General features: G+C 40.2%; 2 protein-coding genes across 4 annotated transcripts; one reads left to right on the forward strand and one right to left on the reverse strand.

Annotated features, from left to right (window-relative positions):
* Positions 1-2688, reverse strand: FBXO48 (F-box protein 48). Its single transcript, XM_065632143.1, has 2 exons — positions 2279-2688; positions 1-366 (listed from the first exon to the last, which is right to left on the reverse strand). Exons 1-2 carry the CDS (start codon positions 2543-2545, stop codon positions 205-207), a joined length of 429 nt encoding a protein of 142 aa, XP_065488215.1. The 5' UTR covers positions 2546-2688; the 3' UTR covers positions 1-204.
* Positions 2689-2766: 78 nt separating this feature from the next.
* APLF (aprataxin and PNKP like factor) lies at positions 2767-27838 on the forward strand. Of its 3 annotated transcripts, none has more exons than XM_065631366.1 (9): positions 2767-2873; positions 4291-4442; positions 5727-5850; positions 8582-8754; positions 11517-11905; positions 18023-18148; positions 20605-20651; positions 21818-21856; positions 26701-27837. In XM_065631366.1, exons 2-9 carry the CDS (start codon positions 4344-4346, stop codon positions 26847-26849), a joined length of 1146 nt encoding a protein of 381 aa, XP_065487438.1. In that variant the 5' UTR covers positions 2767-2873; positions 4291-4343; the 3' UTR covers positions 26850-27837. The 3 variants fall into 3 exon arrangements, with proteins under 3 accessions (XP_065487438.1, XP_065487440.1, XP_065487441.1); XM_065631368.1 differs by lacking the exon at positions 26701-27837 and adding an exon at positions 22150-22552; XM_065631369.1 differs by lacking the exon at positions 2767-2873 and having other exon boundaries at positions 4297-4442; positions 26701-27838.

The raw sequence follows: 27838 nt of genomic DNA on the forward strand, positions 1-27838 counted from the left end.
TCAATATTTAGTCTTATTTAGGATTTTACATAAAATTAATCAGAAAAGTGCAAATAATAAAACGACATAACTTTTTTTTTTTGTATAAACTTCCATCATGCATTTGCAAACACAACTGATAGTCAACGGCAAAATATTTACAGTTTGGCGGTCTGTGAGTTGTTGGTAGAAGGTTCTCGAGTTGCAGGGGCCAGCACTGCTTTCTCACCGCTCAAGTTCTGCTTCCAGGATTTCTCCCCATGTGTCGACATCCATCGGATACATGCTTTTCTCTGGCAAGCTGTTTTGTGAAGGAATGTTGCTGTATTTCCTGCTCAGCCATTCTTGCTTCACTTTGCTTTTCCAGTAGTTTCTCAGTAATGTGATCTGATGGAAAAACAGACTGCTCAAATCTTGGAAATGAACTGATTTAAGTTGCATTCAGTACAAGTAAGTTTTGCATTGGAAGAGTAATGCTAGAAAAAGGCTTTGGAACCTGTCTCTGGATATCCATATACTAAGCCCAGGAAGGTGCACTGCTGCCAAGAAGCGGACCTCTGTCTGCTTCCAGCTTTTCTAAGATGGGTGGAGAATTACTTCTTGCCTCAGTTCTTTGAGGGTCAAGATGAAAACCCTAAGCCAGGAATTCATCTTACTCCTTAAAAGAGGTGCCTTTCACTTTCTCTGCCTACTTAGGTTATTTGTGACCTTTAACTCTTGTTTGGGCTCTTAATGCAGGCTGGCTGGATTCTTCTCTTCAGCCAGCCTTTCAGTGCAAGAAAATGCTGACATGGTGTGTTTCCGTCTACTTCAAATCCCCTCCAGATAAAGTAGAGAATCAGTGCAGGGAGTTCTGGAAACTCCTATGCAAGAGTAGCAGGATCTGTGCATTTGAAGGGCATCCACTACCTGCCCATGGGGTTTCCTCATAGTGAAACAACTACTGAAATGTCAGATTCCAGAAGCAAGTGTTACTGCTGCTGCTGCTGCTTTCTTTTCAACCCTGCACCGCCACCCTGCTCTCAAACACACCAGCTAAAATGGGGTGGGGATCACCCTTTGGCTGGTCGAGAGTGGTGACTGTGAAGCCAATCGTTTCCTGACCTACCTCAGCTTGCAGGCTGGACTTGACAGTCATACATCTCCTAGCATGTTCAGCTCCTAACTCCTCAGAGCAGCTGTGAGTGGGAGTGTGCGTGTGGAGAGTTTCAAAGTAGCTTCTCAGGGCTCCTGCTTGTTCCCTCTTCACTACCCCATTTTTTTTTTTTCCCCTGAATGCATGTTGCTCAAGGCGTATTGAGGCAGAGCTGCCCAAGGTGAATTTCTGGGAAGTCATGCCTCACCAGCAGGACTGCTCCCACAAAATACAACCAGAGAGCATACACTGCCTAACATTGTCTTCTCCCCGCTGGCCCGGTCTACTGCAGCCTGGGCTTTCTTCCATGTCATAGAATCATAGAACAGTTTGGGTTGGAAGGGACCTTTAAAGGTCATCCAGTCCAATGCCCCTGTAATGAGCTGGGACATCTTCAACCAGATCAGGGTGCAGACTTCAATGTGAAGAACATCAGTGCTGAGGCTGCACGGGCCAGTGTGAGGACTAAATGGGGTGTGCTGGGCTGGTCAGATGTGGTCCCGGGTAGGAAACAGGCCAGCCTTCATTTCATCTGTGTATTTTACCAGATGCCCAGCTGCTGGGGTGCACTACTGAGCCACGCTGTGGTTACAGCCATTCTCCAGTAGCCTGGGATAGATGAGATGTGCAGATGTCATTTCTTTATGTATTTTTCTCCTTGCTACAAGACATTGAGGTGCTGGAGAGAGTTCAGAGAAGGGCAACAAAGCTGGTGAGGGGTCTGGAGCACAAGTGTGATGAGGAGCGGCTGAGGGAGCTGGGGCTGCTCAGCCTGGAGAAAAGGAGGCTGAGGGGAGACCTGATCGCTGTCTGCAACTGCCTGAAAGGAGGGTGTAGCGTGGAGGGGGTTGGTCTCTTCTCCCAAGTAACAAGTGATAGGAGGAGAGGAAATGGCCTCAAGTTGCGCCAGGGGAGGTTTAGATTGGATCTTAGGAAAAAATTGTTCATGGAAAGGGCTGTCGGGCATTGGAACAGGCTGCCCAGGGCAGTGGTGGCGTCACCATCCCTGGAGGGGTTTAAAAGACACATAGATGAGGCTCTTAGGGACATGGGTTAGTGCCAGAGCCAGGTTATGCTTGGACTCGATGAGTTTGAGGGTCTCCTCCAACCAAAGCGGCTCAGTGACTCTCTTGCCCACCCCAGAAGCGCTGGCGCTGGCTGTACCTTCCAGGAGTAGCCGTTCCCGCGGTCGCAGCCGATCTCCCGCCGGCACACGGCCCGGGCGCTCAGGCAGTGGTGCCTCCACAGCCGCTCGTTGCCCTCGATGACGCTGTGCCAGCCCTTGCACGTCGCGGCCGCCCGGCACAAGCTCTCCACGTCCAGACCGCTGAAAATCCGCGCGCTCACCTCCGGGGGGAGCAGAGACACGAAGTCGGCGGGGCCGCCCCCTCTCGGCGCGGCTCTGCCGCCGGCCCGGCGCTCCCCGTCCATCCCCGCGTCACCGCGGCCCGGGCCGGCCTCGGCCAGCAGCGCCCGGGGCCGGTTCTCCGCCGGCCGGCATGTCCCCGCCTGCGGGCCGCTCTCGCTGACTACGATTATTATTATTTTTTTTTTTTTTTTTAAAGGCGAATCTGTCGCTTTTTGGGCCTCGTCGCTCCGGAGGCGAGTGACGTAGAGATTTACGTCATCAGGCGGCGCAGCCCGCGCGCCGAGCCGCGTTCGCGCCGGAGCGGCCCTGGGCAGCGGCCCCTCGGCTGGCGGCCCGGGCTGGCCTGAGGGCCCCGTGCGGCCACCGCCGCGCTGCGGACGAGCCCCCGAGGTCAGGGGCGCTTTGTGACTTGCAGCCCCCGGTCCGGGCTCGTTACCGGCTCCGTGGCGGGGGGGAAAGGGCGGGAGGAGCCGGCGCGGAACCGAAACCTTTCGAGAAGCGCCTGGAGGGGCCTGTTTGGGAAGGGAGGGTGGACTGAGGTCGGTTGTGTCCAGCTCTGGGTCCTCAGCACAGGACAGACACGGACCTGCTGGAGAGGGGCCAGAGGAGCCACAGAAATGATCCGAGGCTGGAGCAGCTCTGCTGGGAGGACAGGCTGAGAGAGCTGGGGGTGTTCAGCCTGGAGAAGAGAAGGCTCCGGGGAGACCTTATTGTGGCCTTTCAGTGCTTAGAAGGGGCCTGTAAGAAAGATGGGGACAGACTTTTTAGCAGGGCCTGTTGCGATAGGACAAGGGGTAATGGTTTTAAACTGAAGGAGGGGAGATTCAGGCCAGACGTGAGCAAGAAATTTTTTACAGTGAGGGTGGTGAAACACTGTCCCCGGTTGCCCAGAGAGGTGGTGGATGCCCCATCCCTGGAGACATCCCAGGCCAGGCTGGACGGGGCTCTGAGCAACCTGAGCTGGTGCAGATGTCCCTGCTCATGGCAGGGGTGGCACTGGACGGGCTTGGAAGGTCCCTCGCAAACCAAACTGTTCTATGATTCTCTTTGTGTTTTTCTTTGCGACAGAGTGAACAGTTTGGCTGGTCAGTGGGTGCCTTCCCTGTAATGCAAAAAGCCGTGGAAGGGGCAGCAGCAACTCCTGAGTGGTGCTGTGCAGTGAATACAGCAGTATTTAGACTTTTTACTAATCCTTTGTGTTAGTGAGTCAACTTGTCGAAGGGCAAAGCATTGGAGGAAAAACACTTGCAATTTCAGTGCTCTTTCACGACTGAAAAACGTTTTGAATGTGGTAGCTCAGAGCTGAAGCTTTTAAAACCAGCTTCAAGCACCTGAGTACGTGGTGTCACCTCAGAGCTGCAGACTCGTAGCCTTTGGTGACAACGAGAAGGGCTGGATTCATTGGGCATCTGGTCCTGAATACTGCATCTTAACATTATTTGACTTAGTATAGAACCAAATTTTGAGAAGTTGCACAGACTTACGGTAGAGCAAATCCTAAACTGTAATTTCAGCTTTATCAAAGTTTTGTCATGATGGCGGAGACTAGTATAAATCATGTACTTAAAAAACAAAACACAGTGCAGTAAGGGTCAGCAGCGATTCGAAAGTCTTTGGTTCAAAATACTTTCAGTGGAAGGTAGAAAAGAAGGCATGTTTATTTTTTCTGTTGATGTAAGAGTACCTTATGTTCAGTTTAGAAGTGTATTAATGGCAAATGTTCAGACCAACTTCTGTGTTTAAGTGGGAAGTACGTGTTTGTGTTCGTGATGAGTTTGACTGGATAGAAATTAATTTGCTTTCTCAGAAAAACATCAAGAGACTGATGCAGAAGAAGGACTGACTATTCGTCCTGTTGAGATGTCTTATAGTCCATTGCTAATAGAACCAACACATTCCAACTCTGAGATACAAGGAGCCACCAAAATGAGAAAAAACAACACTACTTCCAGACATTTGGTGGGTGCTTAATTTTGAAATTAATTTAATAGTTGTAAGCATGTGTTGAAGACAAAACGAAGGTGTTGTGTTTTCTAAACTTTTTTTTTTTTTTTTTCCCCCTGAGAAGTAAACTCTGGTAAAGTTCTATGCTTAAAGCATCTGTTATTTTATTGACTGGGATTGTATGCTTTACTAGTATATAAATATGTTTCTGTTACGTGTTTATGGTTATTATGCCGCAGTAATCGGTTCTCTGGAATATACAAAAATCGCGATTGCTACAGGGATAGCTGTACGGTCGCTGAGTTCAGTACTACAGAACAAAGTCCAGTTCTGGTCTCTGGTCCTTATCAGTAACTGCCCTGTAAGTACCTGTGAAGGCCTTGGGGAATGAGTGACCAGCCTAGAGGCCTCTGAAATTTCTATCTGGAGAGCCTGGAGTTGAACTGTAGGTGCTGTGTGCTGGCTATAAGTAATAACTGTTTATAGTGTACTAGGAGCCTATTTAATTTGAATAGTACAACTGTGGTGGAGTTGTGTTGTCAAGATCCTTATGAACACACAGAAGAATAACCCTCCAATTTTTCCTTGGCAGGCAGCGTCCTGTCCAGCAAAGCAAGCCTCTCTTGCTTTTTTAAATGTTGCCGAGTCAAATGGCTTTCAGACAGTCTGATAAATGGTGTATGGAGCCAGTAGGATTTTTCTTAGGTGTTCTGTTTTGTATCCAGCAACACAGTGCTTAAAGAGACACATTGGTCAACATAATTGTATAGTAGGTAACTGTGCAATAAATGAAATGTCAGCCTTACTATCAAACTGATAGTATTACTTTCAGCACATAAGTGTGTACTGAATGTGACTTCGGTGTGTTTAATTTGTTTAGAGTGTGGTTCCTTTTTGGAGAAAGGAATTGAGAGAATGCTAGCAAGACTCTTCTGTTTTGTTGTGGTTTGTTTGTTTGTTTTCAAATAGGCATTTGTTTGTTAAACCTCCTCTTTCTCTTATTTTATGTGTGGAAACTCTATAGCAAGATGCTGATAAAGCTCTTCTGTGAACCCCAAAGGTCAAGGGAGGTGTGTGTGGTTTTTTTTGTTTGTTTGTGTTGTTTTGGTTTTTTAACTGAATGAAGGTTTCCATAGATGTTGTTTTTCAGAGTGGGTAGGAACCGTAAAAAAATTTCAGGCAATGGGCACCGTAATCTAGGCTGTGTTTGAAGGACATAACTGTGTACAAAATTATATTCTAGTTTTCCCACCTCTTTTTTTAACTGGAGAAAGGTACTAAACAGTAATATTGTTTCAGGTTCTTCTTGATCATGATAATGAAAGCGAACAGTCAAAATCTTTTCAAAGAAGGCGAGTTCTTCCATCGTGGATGCTGGAAACAGATCTTGTTCAGAGGATTTCTGAACCAGTAATGGAAGGAGGTAGGTTTGCAGTGTAGTACATGTGTAGTACATTTGTAGTATATTTATGTGCTTTGATATAATTTTTTTAAAATTATACAGGTGGTGGTACAAAGTATTAATTTCTTATTTCTTTTTCCATGTTCTGTGCCTGGCAGCTAACAGAGACTGACTTCTGTTGTCTCCTTTGTCATCAGTCCTATGCATGTGACAGTGTTCTTTCTGATCAGTTTGTTTTCTTTCTGTTTTGTGGTGGTTGTTTTTTTTTTTTTTCATGCCAAGCAATATATTCTCTTTGGACAGCTGAACATCTCATGTTCTGAAGCCCTTTCCTATAAACTTGCCTGTTTTGTTTAGTATGTAAATACTAGATGGTTTTTGTAGCTTTAATTCCAAGTCTTCTCCACGTTTAAGTCACTGATGTGTTGCCCTTCTAAATGTAGATTCTTCTAATTTCACAGGTTGTAAAGGTGGGGTTTTTTGTGTGGTGGCATGTGTCAGTTTTTTAACCGTGACTGAACCAAACTTGATTGATTAGTCCAAAGTTTCTTCCTAGGAGGAGCAGTTCATAGCAGTATAGTAGCTTCTTGCCTTTTTGAGGCTAAAATAGCATTGCATGGTCTCTTGGCCTTCCTGCAAAAGGAAACTGCTGAATGTATGATAAACTTCTCCAGCATATTATATTATATCAGTGGCAACAGCAGTAGAAAACTGTGTTTAGTCGCTATCAATAGGAGACACAAGGGTGCTGCATTGGCACAATCCCAAGAAAAATTTCTAGGATGTCTGGCTTTGGTCCCGGGAGCTTATAAAGACTTCTAAAGCTGCCGTTAGGCATTTTCTGACAAACTTATCACAAGGCATTTATTGCTCTGACTTTTGTCGATGAAACAGGAGGACTAAGGAAATGAGAGAGGGGAAGGTAAATGACTCTGTACATTAACACATCACCAGTGTTTCTGTCTCTCTCTGTGCTGAAGACAGGCCACCCCAACCTGCTTGCCGTTCTGGGGTGAGGTGGTTTAGGTGGTGACTGTTGAGCTTCCTTCATTAGTCGGTCCAAGTGTATGAACTGTGACTGATGTGTGCGTGTCTGCTTCTCTGTGTTCAACATTTATTATTTAATGCCCCTCTTTCCACCTGCTATTTGTATTGAGATGATGCAATGGAGGAATTTGACTCATGATGCCTGAGCAGACCTACAGAAGTGTTTCATGTAGTGTCTGACCAATTGCTTCTTATCTTCTCTAGCGAGTGCAGTGTCTGGATGGATTGACTTGGGCAATTGTGGCTTTCAACACCTCTGTCATATGCCATTGGCTACCCTGCCTATTCCTTTCCTCAAAAGCTAATTTTGAGAAAATTACAAGAAGCAGAAGAAACATTACTTCCCTCTCACCCCCAAATCTCGACTGTTCTCTGCTGGGTTATTCCCTCATGCAAAAATTGCATAATTGCATGTGCCAGAGGACTTCCACTGGCTATGTTGAGTTCTGCACTAGTGTGATTGTTTTATTATGTTTTGGTTTGGGTTTGTGTGTTGGTGGGGTTTGTTTGTTTTTCCTGTTGTTGGTTTGTGTTTTTTCTCCAAAAATACTATAATGTTTCTTATAGATGTGTATATAACGTTTGTTTCAAAGACTGAACATTTTGATCACCTAGATGCTGAGATTTGGAGCTGTGTGGGTAAGGGATACCTGTGTGATGTTGAAGGCCTGACCTTGAGGAGCTAGGGATACAGACAAACACTATTGGAGCTGTTTAAACATTCATTATGTGAGATAATGATTCCAGCTTAAAATGGGCTGCTTTAATAAAACAACCAATCTCTTCTGCAAATCTCCTATTTCCTTAAAATTGTGAAAAGGTTTGCATCTTTTTAGGGTGGCACTGGACGGAAAAGTAGAGAATAAAATGAAAAGGCTGCCCTTTTGTTTCTCATCTGTATGTCTTCCTACTGGAAAGGGAACACTGATTTGTTGTTTTGAAGTGAGACATTAACACCTGGAAAAATTCCTTGCTTCTTACAGATGTCTCTGGCACGGCTGTGTTTTTTTCAAGGGTTTTTTGAAGTCTTCACATTTTTGAAGTCTTGCAAAATGTCATCGAGTATCTTCCTTCTGAATGTGTTTTGCAGCAGATGGAGCTATAACAAAACCGGCACAATGGCCCTCACTGTCTCCCAACTACATATCCAGAAAATACTACTTCAGTAGAGAGAACTTAAAATTTTCTGAGATATTAAGCTTTCCAAAGAGAGGCACAACACTTGCTGTCTTTCTGTCAGTTAGTGGCTGATGAAATAAGCAACCATCACATGGCTGACTAGGCAAGTGGGCATACCCTGATTTTGCCATGTTCCAATTAATTTGTGATTGTGTGTATATCTGAAGTGATATTTACATGAAAGGTCGTCTGTGGTAAAAGTTGTCCTTGGACATTTGGTTTACTTGATCAGCTCCTATTGTGTAAATGAAATTGTCAGTCATATTGATACAGTCAGTCCAGAATATTCTTTGCCACATATTTATTATTTTCCCCCTCAAGCATCTCTTTTATTCTATTACATGATTTTTACTCCTATAATCAGGAAGTGAAAAATGTGCCATTGAAGCAGCACATGCACAACTGCTACTATTTCTCATGCTTTTTCCCAGTGTCCTGTTTCAATGTAGTTTTAAGATTTCTAATCTGGTCAGGATTTCACTGTAGAAGTTGCATTCCAAAAGTACCCTTTTATTTTTCTTTGAAGGTAATAGAGTGAAAGGAGGCCAAGGAAGGGGAGGAAGTGATATGGAGTCATTAGAAGTAAATGTGCAACAGAAAAGAAGATTAGCTTCTGAAGAAACTATAGAGGATTTTGAAGGTGAAGAGCAAGATCAAAGGAAAAGAAGCCATCTTTCCATCCGCGTCCCCTCATCTCAGGTAATTTTTTGGCTTGGGGCAGAACCATGGTATTTCAAAAAATGAGAATGTAGTTGGCAATGTCATGTTGAAGGTTGAGTCTACAACACAAATACGTGTTCTACTTGTGCTTTACTGTTTAAAATTTGTTTTGAAATGCCAGTCCATTGGACAGCTCAATAAGAAGAATCCTGGAAGCCTTCAGAGACTTGGTTTTTCTACACTTCTCCTGATCTTGAACTTAAGCCCCGAACATTCCACAGAAATACCAGACTTTCCGCTTTACAGCAAGAAGCTGGCATACATGGGCGAAAGTACTGGTCTTAGGAGTGGCTTGATTGGTGGTTTCTTTTCCTGAGAATCCTTTAGGGATAGGTGATGGTATGACACTGACGTAATGTGTCACTGGACTTTGCCCAAACTAGTGGCATTCTAGTTGCTGAAGTTTTATGGTCAGAGAATTATGGTATGTGGGTTAGCAACTGCTGTATTTTGAAGAAAGGTAGCAGGGAGTGTGCTTATGTCACTATCTCAAAATCTGGGTCAAAAAAAAGGAAAAAGAACAAGTAATCTGAAATCCAGAACGATCTGCGGCAGTGAGTGAACAGACACTTCAGTCCAGCTGCCCAGTGTGTCTGTGTGTCTTTAAAGTACAGTTGCATTTATAGGCAGTTAAATGCTTACTGATAGCACCCTGCTGATAATGAAAAGGATCATCATCAAAGACAAAACATATTCTGGTGAGACCAAAGTGAGGCTTTCTCTGACTTTTCCTTTAAGTGAACAACCTGGAGAGGTGTTTCTGATCTCTAATATTAGAACTGCCTGGATCCGTTATAGGATCTGATAAAATACTTAAAATACTATTATTTGGAATGCTTCATTGTTTTTGACACTGAAAACAATTGGGGACTTTTGTTTTTTAATTAAATCTTAATGTTAAATGGAATGATCTCCTGATGGAGGGCATGCCCTTCAGGGTAGTTTTGATACAACATAGTGGTATATTTTAATCTGAAAAAGTGTTCTGAGTGGTGAGCTCTGTCGTAGGTCAGGTACATTAATACTAGCTGCAATGCTGTTTTCTCTTTGTCAGATTATAAGGTGAGTGACTACATAATGAATGATTTCATTTTGCAGTTTCTAAGCATGAAGCCTTACTTACTTTCTCCTAATAATTTCATAAATCACTTTTCTCTCAAGCACAGTGTAAGAAATTGCTTTCAGAACTTTGCAGAAAAAATAATGGGTTAGTGCAAGCAAAAGTAATAATCAGAGAGAGCTCTAAAAGATTGGAATTTTGATATGAAAACCAAAATCACTCCTGCTGTCATATTTAAGGCAACTGAGAAAATCCGTTGTATGGTAGGAAGTAAAAAGAATCTTAATTCTAAGTGCCAGCAGCCTCCAGATGGCAGTGAGGTCACATACATGTTATAACCAGTGCCAATAGTGCTGTTGTCTCTGGTTTTCCTTGATTGCAACCTGTTTTTTCATCATAATAAACGTGAAAGGGTTTAAACTCATTATATACAATACAGGCAATGGATCGAAGTATGTAGTAGAGAAGCCACAAGTGGGAGTGGCAAATTAGAGTATTTTAGTCCTCCTTTTGAAAATGAGGACTTATTTCCTAAGCTGCAGTTTTTTTGCTGAGCCTTATTTTGGGAGTCTTGATAAAAGAGTCATTTGTGTCTCTGAGTTGACATACACTAAATATGCTGCTGTCAGGATCATTTGATAATTTGATATTAATGCTGACTTTGCCCTTTCTTAATCACATTGCTGCTCAAATGTAATTGTTTTGGTTAACATTTTGTGAGACTTGTATTGAAAGGGGCAAAATAAAGTAGGAGACCACCAGCTGATTTTCAAGCTCTGCCAAACGCATCCATGTAAAACTAAGTATACATTTACTACAGGGGGAACCTAGTAATAAAAGGTAGAGAGCCGAGACCTTTGAATAGTTCTGTGGTGTATCAGAGTAGTCCGGCCTTCCATATAGGTATGCTTCCAGGTAACGTCTTGGTTGTTGGGACAATGTTCCTGTTTTAGTTACGTATCTCATTTGTTTTCTAAAACACACATCTCTTATTTTAAGTCTACATATGTTCCAAAATTTAAAATGCAATATTTGTCCAAAGTGAAATTGTTGCCTGATGGTATCTACTGACAAACTCGTTTTATGATTTAGAGTCATGACCTGAAGCATTCAAGATTAATTGGGTTGGGATTGAGCTCAAGGTGTATATAATGAATTCACATATATCTCTCATGTATACATAAATAAGTACATATCCCTACACATTCGTACTTAAGGGACTGAAATTGATCCTTGTACAGGAATATACGTTCTTCTAGAGTCTGCTATATCTTCACATGTATAACCCCCATTCATTTTTCAGGAGCATTGGAAATTAATTTAAGCTAAAGGAATATTCGCGAACTGAGGTGGTAAGAGAGGAGCCTGACTGTGGTATGAGGGAACTGAAACTGAGGACAGGTGCTCTCGGATAATTTTTTCTTTAAATTCTATGTGTGCCTGTGTTCTTAACTTGAACCTTTCATTCAGCAGCTGTATTTAGGAGCTAACTTGAGTTTGCAAAGTGGAGTAGAAGATTTTAAAGGCTGGACCAGATGATCTTTGAAGGTCCCTTCCAACCTGAGCGGTTCTGTGATTTTGAAAACCGGAATGATGAGATGAGACAAAGTTTGACCTTAAAGCTTTTAATTCTGAAGAGCGTAAATTTTCAGGTCCTTCAAAATGTAACCTTGTTCCACAGAATACATCTGGATTTCCTCTTGAGAGTACCATGAGAAACATGGAAGGAAATGGCAAGACTGGAACAAAAAACCCTGGAAGTTCTCTGGAAAGAAGTGATAGGCAGCTGCATAGTAAATGTTCTAAAAGAATAGGTCAGATCTCCAGTAAAACAAGTAGAATTGAGGAAACAGAAAACAAAGAGCAGATTACTGGTTCTGCAAGCCAACAAGCGCACAGGGGCAGGACTGCTCAATATTTTGATGCCCAGGAAGGGTTTCTTGAGCCTGATGCAAATCTGGATTACAAGACTGAGATTTCTGATTCAACCAGAAGTGCAGATGCTTCAGAAAGCTCCAAACAGATGAAGCGTAAGAGGACACCTTGCATGTATGGAACAGGCTGTTACAGGTAAAACAAAATTAAAACTAGCTTAAGTTAGCTTATTATTAAGAAGTAATGTATTGGCTGTGGAAGAGAAAACAGTAAAGTTGTTACAAGCTTTGATTGGCAAAATTTTGGTAAACAAGAGACTGATGAGAAGCAAATGGCATAACAAGAATTTTAAAAGTATGAAAGGAGGAGCCAGGATGGCTTCCTAGCTGCTAATATAGCCCAAACAAGGGATGAAGTACTTCAGCAACTTTAAAAGATGAAGTGTTCTAGGAAATAAGAAAAAACTAGTCAATTTCAAAAAGAAAGTAAAAAAACCTGTGTGTACTGTGCATGTACCAGAAGGGAGAAGATATGTCTGTGGTTGAAATGCCCAACATAGACCCTGTAGGCTTGTTTTATTGGCATTTTTTTTCACTTTTGTGAAAGATGATTGTATTTATTGAGGTAATTGCATGTTTTGTTATTTGAATAATTAAAATACCTATTATTTGTCATTTCTTAAATAGTCAAGACTTAGTTTTATTATAACTTGGCCAGTTGGTGTTGTTGTTTTTTTTTTTTTTTTCTTTTTTCATTAGCTTCCACTCCTGCCCTAAAACCAGAAGAAGGCGTACTTACAAACTCCATGTTAACCCTTATCTGCTCAGCCTCTTTGGTAATACAAGTGAAGAACTTTTTTTTTTCTTTTTCTCTTATCCTCTCAATTCACAGTGAAAGATCTGTTATACAAATCTGTGAGATACAAATGTTCCAGTGAAGTTCCAAAACATCAGTGCTGAGTGCCTGATCTCTGGCTAGCTCTTTTTGCCCAGAAAAGATCTGGAGTGCCATGTGGTGATACATGGAGGGGAAGACACAAATCTGGAGGTGTTCTTGAGGCAAGCAAATGGCCAGTGACCTGAGAACTGCATTTAGGAGAGGGTTTTGAGATGTAGGTAAATCCATGTACATTGTAAGCACGAAAGATAAGGGTAATATAGGAAACAGAGAGTCCTGTGGTTTTCTTTTTTTAAAAAAAATTTTCTTCTGTTTTTTTTTTCCTCTTCCTCTGAGGGACTTGAGCAATGGGAAGAACAGTGAGGTTGCTATTTACTGTGCTTGCTTATTTTCTAAACTTCTTGTTTATGTTTGCTGTGCCTAATGCTGCAGATAACTGTGTAAATCAAAAGCGTAAAGCTGTTGTGTTAATGAACATATCAGACTTCCAATTTTTATGTAGCTTTCACATATCTCAGTTTTTGCCTTAATGAATATGATGAAAAAATGTTTTATTAGGCAGTTAAGCTGATCCAGTAGTACAAATGCAACCTCTAGTTTGCTTCAGCTACTATTAATTTTGCTCAAACAAGTTTTCTCCTGTATGGGGGTTAAGCTGATTAATGCTCTGATATGCTGAAGGATTCCTAATGTTTAAGAAGGCAAATTTTAGTTACAGGTAATAAGGAATAGGGGTCTGCATGTGCACATTTTTTCTTGGGTGTTTATTCCAAAACATTTGGCAGCGGTACTTTTGGAAAGTATTGCATTATAAGAAAAAATGCTCTGAAATAACACATTCCAAAATCTTATTTTGGAGAAATTTGTAAAGACGAAGTATCAAAACCATCCGTGTTGATCCTCAGGAAATGTCATGAAACTAAACCCGCCTGTTTGCAGCAAAAGAAATACGGTTTGTGATCTGTCTTAGCATTTGCTTTTAGTACAAGACCACCAGGTAGTCTTTCTGCATGGTGGGATAGCTCTGTTAGAGTAAAGCAAGTCATTGCAGTTACCCTTATTTTTAACAGAACATTTATGTAAGCATGACATGAACATCTGCTTTGAAGGAACACCTTGGTAGCATATTCAGTTTTCCATTGTGTAGTGTTTTCCTTGAGCAATAACTAGTTTTTAGAGTTGCTAAGGATGAGGAGCTTCTTTGATTGCTCTTTTGAGTGCAATGGGTAGGTGGTTTCCCTCTCCTTCATTACTTTAGCCTTACGAAAGGTGACTCCTGACAAGATGTGCAGTAAGCATCAACATCTTAAATGAGTGCTGCTTTGGTAACCATAACATTTCTTTAAAGTTTTCTTCTAGGTGACGTTTCTTGTTCACAAAATGTAATTTATCCAATAACTAAATGCTCTAGTCTTTATTTTGTAAACCCATATTAAGAAGTACTTGTCCTCTGGATATGACTTTGGCACCTTTGTCAGGTGCCTAGTAGAACAATACAAACTGAAAAGATTAAGCGTTAGTTCCGTTAATTCTATTAGATTTCTTTAACACATATCTTAAACATTTAGGAAATGGCTTTGTAATCCGTAGTTCAGTTTCTTCATTTACTAATTTGAAAGCGCTGCTTTGGAAAGAATCAAGCTCGATGCACACCTCTTGCTCCAGGGATTCTTCTTGTCATCCTTCACATCAGGTTCTTTTTCTCAGGTAGCTTGAAGCTTTACCTGATTCAAATAAACTGCTGTTACCACCAGGAGGCAAAGTGCTCTGTGTGTGTTATATGTGACTGTATTTGTTGTCAAGGAGCTTACTCTTCGAATAGTCTCGTGTTTGTTTTCCTGTCTGCTGCTTGTTTTTCCAAAGTTAGAAGAATAGGGAATTAAAAATAAATCTACACTCAACCCCCTTTTTGAAGAGCTACATAGAAGAGGTGCGGTAGACTGGGACTCCAGTCCCTAAAACCGTGGCTCACAATTCTTGTGCACAATTCTCTCGTTTTGCTAGCCCGCGATACAGTGCTCTGCTGAGTGGGCATGTGTAAATCTTTCCCGTGGCTGTCAAAGCAGGACACGCTCAACCAACTTTTGGATTTGTGCGTGCATTTCGCAAAAATACTTTGCTCTTTGTTTGCTTATGAAAATAAGTATTTTTTTTGTTTAACTTTAAACTTGTAAATCTGGCAGCTGCAGACCTGCGTCTATCTCTTTTTGAGTCTTTTACTAAGACTTACAATTTAGAACTTACAAACATCTTGCATGCAGTCGTGGCATAACTTCAGGCTTGAGTTCTTTTGCTTTATGACTAGTGCTGGTAATTCGTTACATCTTCACTACCAGTTTCTTTAGTAGCTGAGAAAATAGGCCCTGGAGATGGCAGAGGTCTTTGCATGTGATGAGGAGCCAGGGATCCTGACCCAATCAGTTAAACTTAATTTAGAAAAAGCTTTTAAGGTGCTTTTAGTAGCTGCACAGATGAAAAACTGTCTTAAATATTTCACTGAGCAATATTTGACTTCTGCTTGAGATGACTGCGTTGATTCTGAAGAACTTTATCAGTTTTATTTGCATGATTTTTATTTGCATCGTTTTCTGCATCATGAAGTGTGAGTACACAAATTCAGAGCTTCTGTGAAAGTGGCAGTAACTCTGTGTGTTTATGAGAAGGCAAATCTCCGATAAAACTTTATTCTTAATAGACTTTTAATTGGTTAACTTTTCTGTGAGGGAAGCTTAATGATTTTGATTTGATGATATGAATAACATTCCTGTGCAGTGAGGTTTTGTTGTGAAACTAATTAACTTTGGAGGGCAACTCATGGCATAATAGATGTTGTGCTCTTACAACTCAAATCTCTTGGGTCTATTAAAAATTTTGAAACCAAACACTTAATGAAAGGAAGAAGCTTTAGATTTTTGCAAGAAGGGGAAATGTTTGCTTAATATAAGCTATGTGCTTTTCTAATTTATTTTGCTGGATATCATTTTACAACACATAGAAGGGGAATAAGTACAAATAATCCAGATAAAGATAGGATGAAATATGATGTTTCTCTTAGTTGTGAGCATCTGAAGTAAGACATGTTTAAGATGCTCACAGGTAATGTACAAATTGAGGAGCAGCATCCACTGGCCAAAAAAATCCTGAAGCCTTGTGATAAGGAGTGTGCATCATGACCCTTTTGTTTCTCTCCTTCCTCCTGTACTACTTTTTTTTTTTTTTTTTTTTTTTTTTTTAACTTTTCTCTCCTCCAGTAAGGGCTGTTCAGTGTTGTCCAAGTAGGTTTCAAAGTAAATTTTTGAATGGAAATGGATATCTCGTAAAATACTCTAGGCTGGCTGAATGGCAGCTATTAGGCCTTCTTTCCCTGGTGACTATGGTACTACATGTATCTTATTGCAGGAATAAATGTAATAATTATTTCACAGAGCACTAGCTGCTTCTGTATCCTTTTGAGAAGATGAATTGTGTCTCAAATGACTGAAAATTCGTGCTAGTATTGCTAATAAGTTAGCTCTACACATTTAGAAAACAAAGCAAGTAGCCTCTAAAATGACTTGGTTTCATCCCATTAATTTTAAAATGGGAAACGAAGTAGGCAGCCAGCCTGAATTTGGCATAAGCGACATTTCCCGTGAACTTGTGGGAGAGTAAATGACTGGGAAAAGCAGCCTTGCAGTGATTTCTAGTGAAACAGTATTTACTTACCCTCCGGTTGCAGAAATTAACAGAAAAGACCAGGACAAGAAGTCTGTCACCTATGTAAATAGGTCCAAGGGACCCTAAGTTTCTGCTAAGTAGCTCATTGAAGTTTATCTGCAGCTTGCTTGTTGAGTCTCCTGAGTGAAAGGTACCAGGAAAATGGAGATTTAAAGTATTAATACTAAATATTGAATCTTTTTCAAATGCCTAAAAGGAGTCCTGAGTGGCACTCGCAGTGCTTAAGTAGTCGTTTTGCAAAAGCTGTAACAAAAACTTTTATTTTCTTATGGTGGTAGCTGAAATGCTGAAGTTAACATTGGCTGTTCCCTGTAGAGTTCATAAGAGAGAATTATGAATGTAAAGCAAAAAATGCCTGTGATCAATGAGGAAGCCGTTATGTGTGTAGCTCACTACATAGATGTTCCTGGCTTTGTGTTCCTAAATGCAGCTGTAACAAGTGTAAATTTAAACAGTAATTACTCTGTAGTTTAAAGTTGCCGTTCCTCTTGCTTGAGGTAAGCAATTCACTTTTATAATTTCCCCAAACACATTGAAGATTATGTACTCTGGGAATTAGTGTGGTCAGTCACTGAAGTATTTTGTGGCTGTCTCTTGGCAAATAATTTATTAAAATATCTCACATTTCTTGCTTTTAAATATTATGCTTGGAAAAAAAGTGTCTCTAAAAGAAATAATAGAGGGAAAAAAAATTGCTTTTGGTATCAGTATGCTCACTTTGATGTAATGTTTGTGGTGTGTTTAGATCTGTCAAATGAATTTCTCCTGAAGTTGCAACCTAGTTTTCTGTGTTCTCTTTAAGATCACTTACAGGAGTTTTAGAAATCAAACTCTTCTCTAAGTGGTGGTGTTTGTAGCTGCCTTGTCTAGTATGGTGTGTATTCAAACCTATTCCCTAGAAGGACTGGAAGTGTTCTTTTAATTATGTGTATATTTGTATTCACTGTTTGCTCACCTTGGATTCAACTGCGTAAGTGTAGTAGAGCAAAAAGTCGTGGATGCTCATAAAGTGCTCTCATCAGTAGCTTTGCTGTGACCCAACTGCATGCAGAGTTGTCGCGTTTTATGGTACAACTTCACGTCATCCTCGTAATTTGATATTTCAAATAAAACACCGTGGTAGCCAAGGCAAACTTGGCAGCATAATCAGTGTCCAGTAGCCTGCTCCATTTGGAATAATATGCTGGCAATTGAAGCATTCAAGTGAATAGACACTTGCATACAGAACAGAATAGTTGAGACATCACCTGGAGCTAATGTGCGATAACCCGAGGGTGAGGGGCGTCTTTGATACCGCAGTTGTTTGGCTGCCGTGCGTTGGCCCTTCCAGCTTGAGTTGAGCCTTCAGAAGCAGTTTCTGTAGCACTTTGGTAGCTCCAAGAGAGTCACCACTGGGTAAGATTCATGCTGTGTGGCTGCATCAGGCGATTGTGTACGTGTTGGAGGTCTGAAACTTGAAGCTGATGCAAATAGGAAAAATCCTGTTTTAACCTCTTTTGCAGCATGTGCTGAGACAAAATTTTTCTTCTGTTATCCTCAAAGTAGCTCTTACATTCTGCATAACATTAAATATTAAAAGTTCTTCTTTATGTAACCACAGAAAAATAAATTGTCACTGATTCAGTAACTCCTTTCTTTTCTCCACTCCTTGTATTTAAATGGAACAGTTAGTTCTCAATATATATGTGTCTTTTGCAGGAAGAATCCCATTCACTTTCAGCAGTTCAGTCACCCTAATGATGATGACTATCATGAAACAGAGACCGTAAGTCAGGACAACGATGATAACCGGCCTGAATGTCCATATGGAACGGCTTGTTACAGGTAAGAAAGACAGTACAAAATGGCTTTTCTTGTTTTACAGGTTGAGAATGTTCTCCCCTGGAGTTACTAAATGACAATAGAATAATGAGTGATTCTTGATGTTAAATCTTGAGCGTAACCTGTCATTATAGCTCTGTCTAAAGTCTTGGTGCCTTCTGAAATTTACTGTGGACAAACTGCTGCCTTTAAAGCACCAAAGACTGTGCAAAATATTTGTTAGTGATTTCAGCTGGTGAACAAGAAAACTTGACTTTTGGAACCTATTCAGTGACCTAGAGAGCAACACTTTTTCACTTGTCAACATGTAGAAAACTGTTCTTTTTTATATATATAAACAACAGTTTATTTTTAGATGCTGTTCTCGATATGTAACTTTTAGTTTAAATTTTGATAAAATATTTGTTGAGGTTTTGTATAAAAACTGTATTTTAATCAGTATTTCATTTGTTAGAAAGCATAATTTAGGCAATAAAATCCAGTTTATGGCTGACTGCAGTTTCTTTTAAGCATTGTTGATTTTCTTCGAAAGATTCTTTTATTCCAGTTTGATTCTCAGCATCTAGGTTTTCCACTTTTATTTAGCAGAGTTTAATGACTGCTGTGTAATTTACACAATGGACAAAAGGATATATTTTGATGCAGTAGCACTTCAGAGGGGGCATATTGAAACTAATGGCTGCTGTTAATAAGGATTTACCTGAGCAGAAACATTTTCTCCTCTTTCTTGGAAAGTGTGGGGGATCCTAAATGAGGGTAGCTTTTAAGAAAAAGCCATGTTATATTCTGCTAATGCAGAACTGTTTCTCTTCCGGAAAACATCTGTAAGATGAATTTCTCATCTCAGGACTAGAAATTTGGGGTTATGCCAGTAATTACATTTCCAACATACTTTTCAGGAGCACAGCAGATGCTTTGACAAAACCAAAACTGTCTCTCCTTCCTGATAAGAAAAACCTCTGTGCTGCATTAGCTGATCATTTCTTAATCTGTGTTTCATTCTTTGGAGGTAGAGGAAAGGAGTCATCCACAAAGCAATGATAATTCTTTCAACAGAGCAACAGATGTAATTTGAAGGGTTTTCTTGTTATTTTTGTTGTCTTTATCTCTTGGTGAGTACTCGAAGGGAGCATAATTGAATGATCTAAATGCTATGCCTTGAGTTGTGATCAAACAGTCTGATGATAATGGTAAAACACTGCAGTAGGTGATTTTGTTTGTTTCAGTACAGTTTATTTAATAGAAAGCTGTACTTCCTTTGTTTTATTCAGATAACTATCACTTCTAATGCACATGAAACGTACTTCCGAATAGCAGTAGCTATAGAAGTGTAAATCAACTCGAAGTGTGTGAATTTGTCACGTTATTTGACATAAAAATAAGATTTTTTTTACTGAAGAGTAACTGTGTTCTGTTTTCAAAGAATAAGAAAACATAAATAAGCAACTAGTTTACAAGGCAGCCTTCACAGCAAAGGTATTGTCTAAAATATACAAAAAAACTTCTGCAATTGCAGAAATTCATCTCAGGTTTCCAGCAGTGTCACATGGTATGTCAAATAGTGGGATTTAATTGTTGCTTATTTTCAGAAGCAAACATTAGGACAACTGAACTGGCTTTCTCCCAAAGCCACAGAAAATTTTAAATTTTTTTGCACACGAATAAATAGAATTGAAACTATTTTAGAATGCAGTCCTGAGAAAAGCCTCTTGTACCTGTAACATGACAGTTTAGCCCAATCTAAGTTGGACCAAGTTAAAACATTAGAGCAGCATTGGATAACTGGGGGGAGAGTGATAAATGAGTGTGTTAATGACCTGGCTCACAGCCTGAATGAGGGGAACATGTATTGCAGATCCAAGAGTAAGTTGACTTTTAAAATTTTTCTTTGATTACTTCGATGCTATTTTTTAATAGAAGACATACACGCTTGTAAATGGAATTTGCTGGATTGCAGCAGCGTACTGCAGAAATGAGTAATCTCTGAAGAATCCTTCTGTGGCCTCTCCCTGTGATCCTTCGAGACAAGCAGTTCTTTCCAAATCCTTTAATTTTCACAAACTACTTCCTTTGTAGCCTGATGTTGTAGAATATAGAAGCTATGCCTGGATGTCTCAGACCTGTGCTTGCATTTTTCTTAATGCACCTGAAGTTATGTTCTGGTTTCTTTTTTTAATGAGAGTAAATAACTGGAAAAATGCATCTTTGGAAACTATCTCATCCCATCTCTTATTTTCGATCAGCCATCTTTTTTTGAAGCTGAAACAAGAGAAATTCTTATTTAACCTGAATTTTTTCCACCCTACATTCTGTGAGCTGAGGCACTACAGTAAGGCACTGGTCACAGAATTTTATTTTAGAAAGAAATGAAAATTATCCATAAAATACCAAGGAGTTCTGGGTTTATTAAGTGTGGAACAAGATGTCAAATCAAGCTTTTACTGTTCTCTTCTTTGCAGGAAGAATCCACAGCACAAGCTGGAATACAAGCACAGTGCACCTCCAGGTAAGGCAAATTGTTCAAGATAGCTCAAAGCGGGCAGGGGAGGAACCCCAAAACCCAGGAACAGATACCAAAAGTTTGGATTAAAATACTTTCAGCTACTTGAAGTGAAAAACACTGCATTTGCAGCTTATTTTGTATTGACCTGCACCTTTGTTCTTCTTAAGTATGAGGCCTTGCCCTTGTCTGGGATGAGGAAGGTCGCTTGGCCTCTGTAAACTTGCCCTCACTTTTTCAAATGTTTTTCAGCTGAAGTGAGACACAATTGATGTGGTTTATATGCTTTGCATCTTGCATATTGACAAAAATGCTGCATGGCAAGTGGCTATTTTCATGAGTTTAATAGGTTTGATTGAAAATTACTCATGGTACAGTGTGATATTACTGGTTCTCTCTATTCTACTTCCCCCATTCAGAGCTGGAGTATTACAGTGTAAACAGGGAATATTTTTAGGTGTTACTGAAGTGTTTCTCAATATTTCAAGTGGATACTGCAGGAAATTATTTCTGTAGCTTTTCTGGGGGGCTTAGAGGGAATATAATTAAAACTGAATCTGAGTTTCTATTCTGGAATTTTCTAGCCTTTCGTATTCCAGTAACTAGACTTGTTGAAAAACATGGGGGAATGTACTGTTTACATTTTGTCTGTTCTTCAAGAATCCAAAGAGATACTTGGTATTTTTTGTGCTTTTTTTTGATTATCGGACTTGGAGATTTCTTCCACTTGAAAACCCAATGCAATAGACCATACTTCAGAGCAGAACAGTTATGGAAATGTAATGATAAGGTATTTTACTTTAAAGAATCAGGATTATGACATTATTAAGGAGAAATTGCATTTGTGGAAACCATAGTGTAAAACATTTAAATGCCTTCAAATACTTCCACTTTCTGCATAAAATAAACCCAACCAGTATTTATGACACTTGTCTACAGATGGCAGGGTTCGTAAGTGTAAGAACTGTTCATCTGGGTAATCTCTCAGGAGTCGTTCAATACAAAAAAAGAAAAGGATTTTTTGGGCAGCTGAGTAGTTTTTATACTTGTAAATACATCGTGGTCATTACAGCATTTATGTTAATAAATCAGTCTTCTGTTGTAGCAACCTCTATGACTAACCCTTCTGCGGGGCTGTGCTCTGTCCTGACTAATAACTTTCCTTTCTTTAGAAACTGGAAGAAGAACCCGGCACCGAACTTCAAAGAACGGTGAGTATGTTCTAATGTTATGAATGGGCACATCAGCATGGGACGCAACCGATCTGCTTTGGTTTTTGGGCATTTAGTAGTGCTGAAGATGCTTGATAATACTCACCTGAGGAGAAAGTAGTTGTTATTTTGGTAAAACCCTGCTTACTTTTTTACAAGTAATAGTGCTGAAATGGAATTTGTGCCAGGCTTCCTGGACGAGCATTCCTGTACTTCCCTGGAAGCAGACAAGAAAACAAACAAATGTTTTAAGGAGAGACACAATGCGGCTAAATTGATTCTTCCTTCCACAGGGGTCATGACAGGATGAAAGGAATCCAATATTTCATCCACAACTAGTTAAGGTTGCCCTGTAAAGATTGATTGCTCTTGAAACATTGAGAAATCCCTTCTGCGTTGCATTGACCTTTAAATAACTTTCAAGTGATATCTGTGCATGTGCTGACGAGCTTTTCTTATATTTACTATGAGGAATCGATGTTTCAGGTAAGGTACTGGCTTCTTGTTAGGACTGAAGTGTAGAAGAAGGTTAATGCCTTCGAGTTGAGGGCAGGTCTTGCTGTAAACTCTGCATGTATCCTTCTTTCTTTACTTTCTAGTCATCAGTGGGGATTATGTAGTAGCACAGGCAAGCTGTAGTCTCTCTTGATACTGTAAATTGTACTACAGTGTATTAATATCTCCTCTGTTTACTAGTGGAGCACCTAGCTTGCTTTGCTGCTGCCAACAATGTTAACTTAGGTGTTGCAGTGCATAAAGTCCAGTTTTAAGTATACTTTAGGTCTGTTTCTAGGCTTCTTCTGTCTCAGCTTCCAAATGTGAAGCTTCGTATACTTTCTAAAATAATTTAAAATTGAGCTTTAAAGAGCGGTCTGAAAGTTTGATAATAGGCTGTCTTCACTTTCACTGGCATGAAAAAGGTGTGAGGATGTGGAACTGCTGCATCCCAAGTGGGAATTGGTTTGTCTTCCTTGAGATCACCATGGTGTGGCTGGGCATTTCCTAAAGAAATCCTCAAAATAGAGACATCTGTCTTCTAGAGAAAACAAAATTGCAAATAGATGTAGTTAGTTTTCTAGGCAATGTGTTTTGCCCTCCATTTCTGTTGTGGGTAAATTCAAGAAGTTGCTTTTATACTTTCCACTGAGAAATTTCTTTCCGATCCCTTATTTCCTTATCCTGAATGTGTGCACTAGTATATTCTGAGGCATATTTGTTACCTGACTAGTTTGCTTCACAATGCAAGTACCAGCCCCATCTTGGTCACTGCCCCCTTTCTTGAAATCTGTGTTACAACATGGTGAGGATCGTAAGCAGCACTGTAAGAGCAGTGAGGGGTTAAGATTTTATAATGAAGTAAGCTGGACTGTGTGCATGTCTAAACTCCTTCTCGCTCTACATCTAAATCTTGAGGGCTTTACATTGCAGCTGTGCCTTTCTTAAGAATGCCTTCCTTACCCGAACAGTAGATTCTACGTGTACAGCTTATGGCAGGTGGCCAGCGAAGTGTGACTGTGGATGGAAAAGTGCTGCTCTTGTAAGCGTGTAAAACTTTGAACACGGAAGTGAAATTCAGTGTCTCAAATTCAACTCCTCTTACTAAGTATGAACCAGGGAGGAATTGATGTTCTGTGCACAGGGGAAAGGAAGGGAATTCATTAATTAAAGTGCTGTTCGTATTTGCTTTTTTTTTTTTTTAATGTCTTGTTGACTGGCTTGCTTAGCTCTCTTGAGGGCAAAGCTTGTAAAAGGTTGGGCTCAGCTTGTTCACATCCGAGGCCGTCGTACCAAGTCATGTAAGGTCACACAGACAGACAGGGCTCCATTAACCTTTCTTTCGTGCTGTTTGCCGTGACTGCGCCATTAAGCACAGCGGGATTCATTTCCATACAAGTGTATTTAAACTCCACCAGCCAAGAAAAGAAGGGTACTGCCTATGTGACATTTGACATTTTTGGTTTTTAACATCCTTAGCCTAATTGCTACCAGAGGGATTGCAAGTTGTCTGTAGAGAATGTGGTCTATGTTCTGAGAAATAATCTAAGGCTAATTACTGGGAGAATAGTTGTAAGGGAGGAAACAAAACAAAACCAAATCACACACACACAAAAAAACCCAAAAAACAAACCCAAACCAAAAAAACCAGAGTTATGCTGTCATTAAATTGTGACTCCTAAATGACCTCACTACGTTGTTTCTGCCTAGATGAATGATCTGCTGGGGCTGTGGACTATGCAGGATTCTTCTACACACCCTTTGTAGGTTTTCTAGCAAGCTGACCAGCTCACTTCCAAATACAACTCTTTGAAAGGGGTGGTCAGCAAGCTTTTTCTTCCCACACAAAGCAGATAATTTCAGAGAAAGTTTCAGGGTCATCTTGATAAATATGTTGGCAGGGAAAAGGCAGAATTGTGCTTAATGAGCAGCTTTAGAGGCTGTGGGGCTGAATTAAACCATAGTGGAAAGAGATGGAGTGTGAAGACATGAAAGGAAGTGCATCATTCACTGCTGAAATCTAGAAGCTTTGATGTATGGAGAGGAAAAATGTAGTATGCTCCTCTTAAATTTGTAGGGAAAAAAACAAACAAAAAACCCCAACAAACCAACACCCTAGACCCAAACAAACCATTTTGATAGAAGTAATCAGTGTTTTGCCAGAATTCCTCCTTCTGTTGTAAAATACCACCCACGGTGCTGTGAAAGTGAAGAAGAGCTTTTCTTCGCTAAGCAGATCTTGAGCTTACTATTGTTGTAAGCTGAGAAGAGAGATTTTGTTCTTATTGGAATTAGCCTCTTTGTTTTGACCTCTCCCCTCCAAGACATAATTCACTCTGCAGGACCATAGTCTATGATTCTTGTAAGAAATTCTGCTGGTACCAGTAAACACAGATGTGATTAATTTCCTCTGAAGTCTGGTAAACAATAAACTAGCAAGCATAATAGTGGATTCCAGCTCAAACTGGCAGTTGGCATTTTCAGGATTTTCTTCTAGGTGGTGCAGAGTTGGTCCTTCAAAGAATATGGATTGCTAGCCATAGGATTTTTCTCAATTATATTATTGGCTGTGTCACACATGGCTGACATTATTCTAGGAGGTCATTCAGTGCCCCTGTAGCACAATTCATCCATAAAATCATGTATCTTTGAGAAACTTGACTAATGCTGTAAATGGTTTTGAAAATCTTGGGTGAGAGTTGCTGTAGAGTATAAAATGTTAATTAGACCAGAAGATAATTCTGGAATAGTAATGTTCCCACTCATAGAAAAATGTAGCTAACAGAGGATGTGATCTAACTACACAAGGTATTTGTGTTTGTGTTTGTTCGCCACACATAGAGCTTGAGTGCCTGGGGCTCTGACCTGAGGTTGCAAGAGGCTGCTGAGAAATGCTTGTGGTTAATACAAATGTTAATGATTTGGACTGGAGTCTGTAGCTGGGGAAAAAAAATAAGAAAATGTGTTTATAGTTTCATATGAAGGATGATGACAAGAATTGCTCAACAGATAAATTATCTACATGAGATCATTGACAGGTTATCTCTAGATGAGATAAGAATGCAAAAATTGGAGGCTGGGAAGAAGAGGAATGATCACGGTTTTACTCAGGGATATGACTTAAGGGCAGAATAACACGATTGGAATATTAACAGTGTAGCTGGTTAGGAATTGTGGACAGGTAAGAAAAAAGGGAGACAATATAAGCTTGTAGAGCAGGGGTTACACACATCTGCCAAAATCAGGAAGCAGTAGAAATAAACTTGTTGAAGGTTCACAGCTGCTGATAAATAAAAGGAGAAGACAGTGCTGCCATGGCAGCAGCTTTGTATAGACACTACCAAGTCAATTAGATAAGGCTTCTTCAAATAGCAGAATTATCTGGCCTCTGGGACTTGGTTTAAATGTGCCAACATATTCAAGTAATTAAAAGAATACTGCAAAACAAGCTGTCTAAGAAGTTCAGGAACATGCTGGAACAGCATCTGTTTGTCGTCAATAGAGCTTTCTTAGTCTTTGTTTCCTGCCAGTACAGAGCATTGTGAAATACTATGAAGGCAGAAAGCAATTTGATCACAAAATGTAAGTTGTGAAGAAAATGGATGGACAGCAGATTAGAAGGCAGCACAATGGAATAGACTGAACTGGGAAACAGGCTGCACCCAGCTCTGGAGAGAAGCGTTTGTCATTTGTCATGGCCTTAACCTGTGTTCAGAAAGGAAGAACAGACCCTCCAGCATGGATCCAAGTTGAGAACGTAGGAGGCGAGTGATCCAGCAGATTCCCTTCTAGAACCTGAGGCTTGGGAAAGGAGTGAATGAGGATTAAAAGCTATGTCAGATTGCCAAGGGTATGAGTGTAAAATAACCCTGAGAAAGTATGTATGGATGAAGGCAGAAAATGTAGGGTCAAAAGAGCTGCATAGCAATAGCTAGAGGCTAAATGGCAAGAGATGAATTGTTTAGGTATAGAAATAGCAGGAAGATGACTGGGAAAATTGTGTGTGCCACTACTCGAGGAAAGAGGAGTTATCACAAAACATCTGATATTGTCATCTTCTGATATCGGAACACATTATCAGAAGAGGCCTGATACTGTTTTTCAGGCACTGGAAGAAAAGCCAGTAAGGAAAACTTTCTAAGTGATCAGACTGGTAAGTGCTGCAGTAGGTGTCAGAGATAGCACAGCTTTTCATGGAAGTCTTGAAAATCAAAATAGCCCTGGGTAGAGTGTTTTAATTGTTCCTCTCTCCTCTTGAGGAGAGAGGCTAACTAGATCGTCTTTGGAAAGTCTCTTTCTTTCTTTCTGTATTTATGGTTCCTGAATGTCTGACAGTTTTGTCCCTACAGGAAAAAGGGCTGTGGAGAAAGCTGATGACGATGATGAGCCAAATGAATATGAGCTTAATGACAGCTTTATAGATGATGAGGAAGAGGAGTGTGAACCTACTGATGAAGACTCTGACTGGGAACCAAGTTCAGAAGACCAGGATAACTAAGATGTTGAAACGATTTTGCAAGAGGCACATAGATTTGTTAAGACCAAAAAGTAGCTGCACAGAACAACCTTACAAATGTCCGATCTGGTTGTGTTAAAACATGGGTGCGCAAGGAGAGGAATTGCTTTGAAAACTCTTTTTTTTTCCTCAGTGATGGAGGCACTACAGGAAGATTTTAATGGGGACAAGAGGATTCAGCAACACCTTTCTTGCCCTTATGTATTATTTTGGTGGGTTTTGTTTTATTAAGTGGTAGAGCCAGAGGACTGAGCTCTGAAAGTGTTTGTTTTGGTTGGTTGGTTTTTTGTTGTTTTGGTTTTTGTTGTGTGTGTTTGTTTGTTGGGGTTTTTTACCTCATCTATTTCTTTTGCAATACTGTTGGTGTCTCACAGTTTCAAATCCAGTTTTAAAGTGTTTGTCTTCCTGTGCTTTAAATAAATACTGGCGTTAGGAAAGTCCTTTGTTTTGCTGAAACGCAATATAAACTGCAGTATCACAGACTAATTCTTGGCCATCACTGGGAATGTCTAAACCATTTTTTTAATGTTCTTTTGAGTTAATGCAGTCTCAAACTTCATCAGTTTGCCACTAGCTTTCCTTTTAGGCATCATTTATTTGATTCTCTTGATGTACAGTAGTTAAATACAGGTTGTCTAAATCACTTGGAAAGATCAGTGTATTGCACCACTGATTGTCTCAACAACAATTATGGTTTATTTGCTCTAATTGCAGTAGTACCTTTTTCCATACATATACATCACTGGAATTTTATTCAGTTCACAACAAAGCTGTAGTCTTGATGACTTTATTTTTGCACAATTAAACTTGTACCGCACTGTGGGAAAAAACTTGTAACTGTGTCTCTGTGATTTCTGAAGACTTTGTTGGAAGATCTTCAGTGTGTCCACAACGTTCCTGACTTTTCAAGAAAGTTAAGAAGTTTTAGTATGTTCGCAGGCAGGTGATTGGAGCCATGTGAATTTGGCACT

The sequence above is a fragment of the Caloenas nicobarica genome, chromosome 3 (assembly GCF_036013445.1).
Source record: "Caloenas nicobarica isolate bCalNic1 chromosome 3, bCalNic1.hap1, whole genome shotgun sequence".
NCBI lineage: Eukaryota > Metazoa > Chordata > Aves > Columbiformes > Columbidae > Caloenas > Caloenas nicobarica.

Bases quoted from the DNA above. Each gene is read 5' to 3' on its own strand.
- FBXO48 (XM_065632143.1), bottom strand. From the start codon at position 2,545: ATGGACGGGGAGCGCCGGGCCGGCGGCAGAGCCGCGCCGAGAGGGGGC. The intron at 367-2,278 runs GTACAGCCAGCG...TTTTTCCATCAG, and splicing joins GGAACGGCTACTCCTGGAAG to ATCACATTACTGAGAAACTA.
- APLF (XM_065631366.1), top strand. From the start codon at position 4,344: ATGTCTTATAGTCCATTGCTAATAGAACCAACACATTCCAACTCTGAG. The intron at 5,851-8,581 runs GTAGGTTTGCAG...TTTTCTTTGAAG, and splicing joins TGAACCAGTAATGGAAGGAG to GTAATAGAGTGAAAGGAGGC. The intron at 8,755-11,516 runs GTAATTTTTTGG...CTTGTTCCACAG, and splicing joins TCCGCGTCCCCTCATCTCAG to AATACATCTGGATTTCCTCT.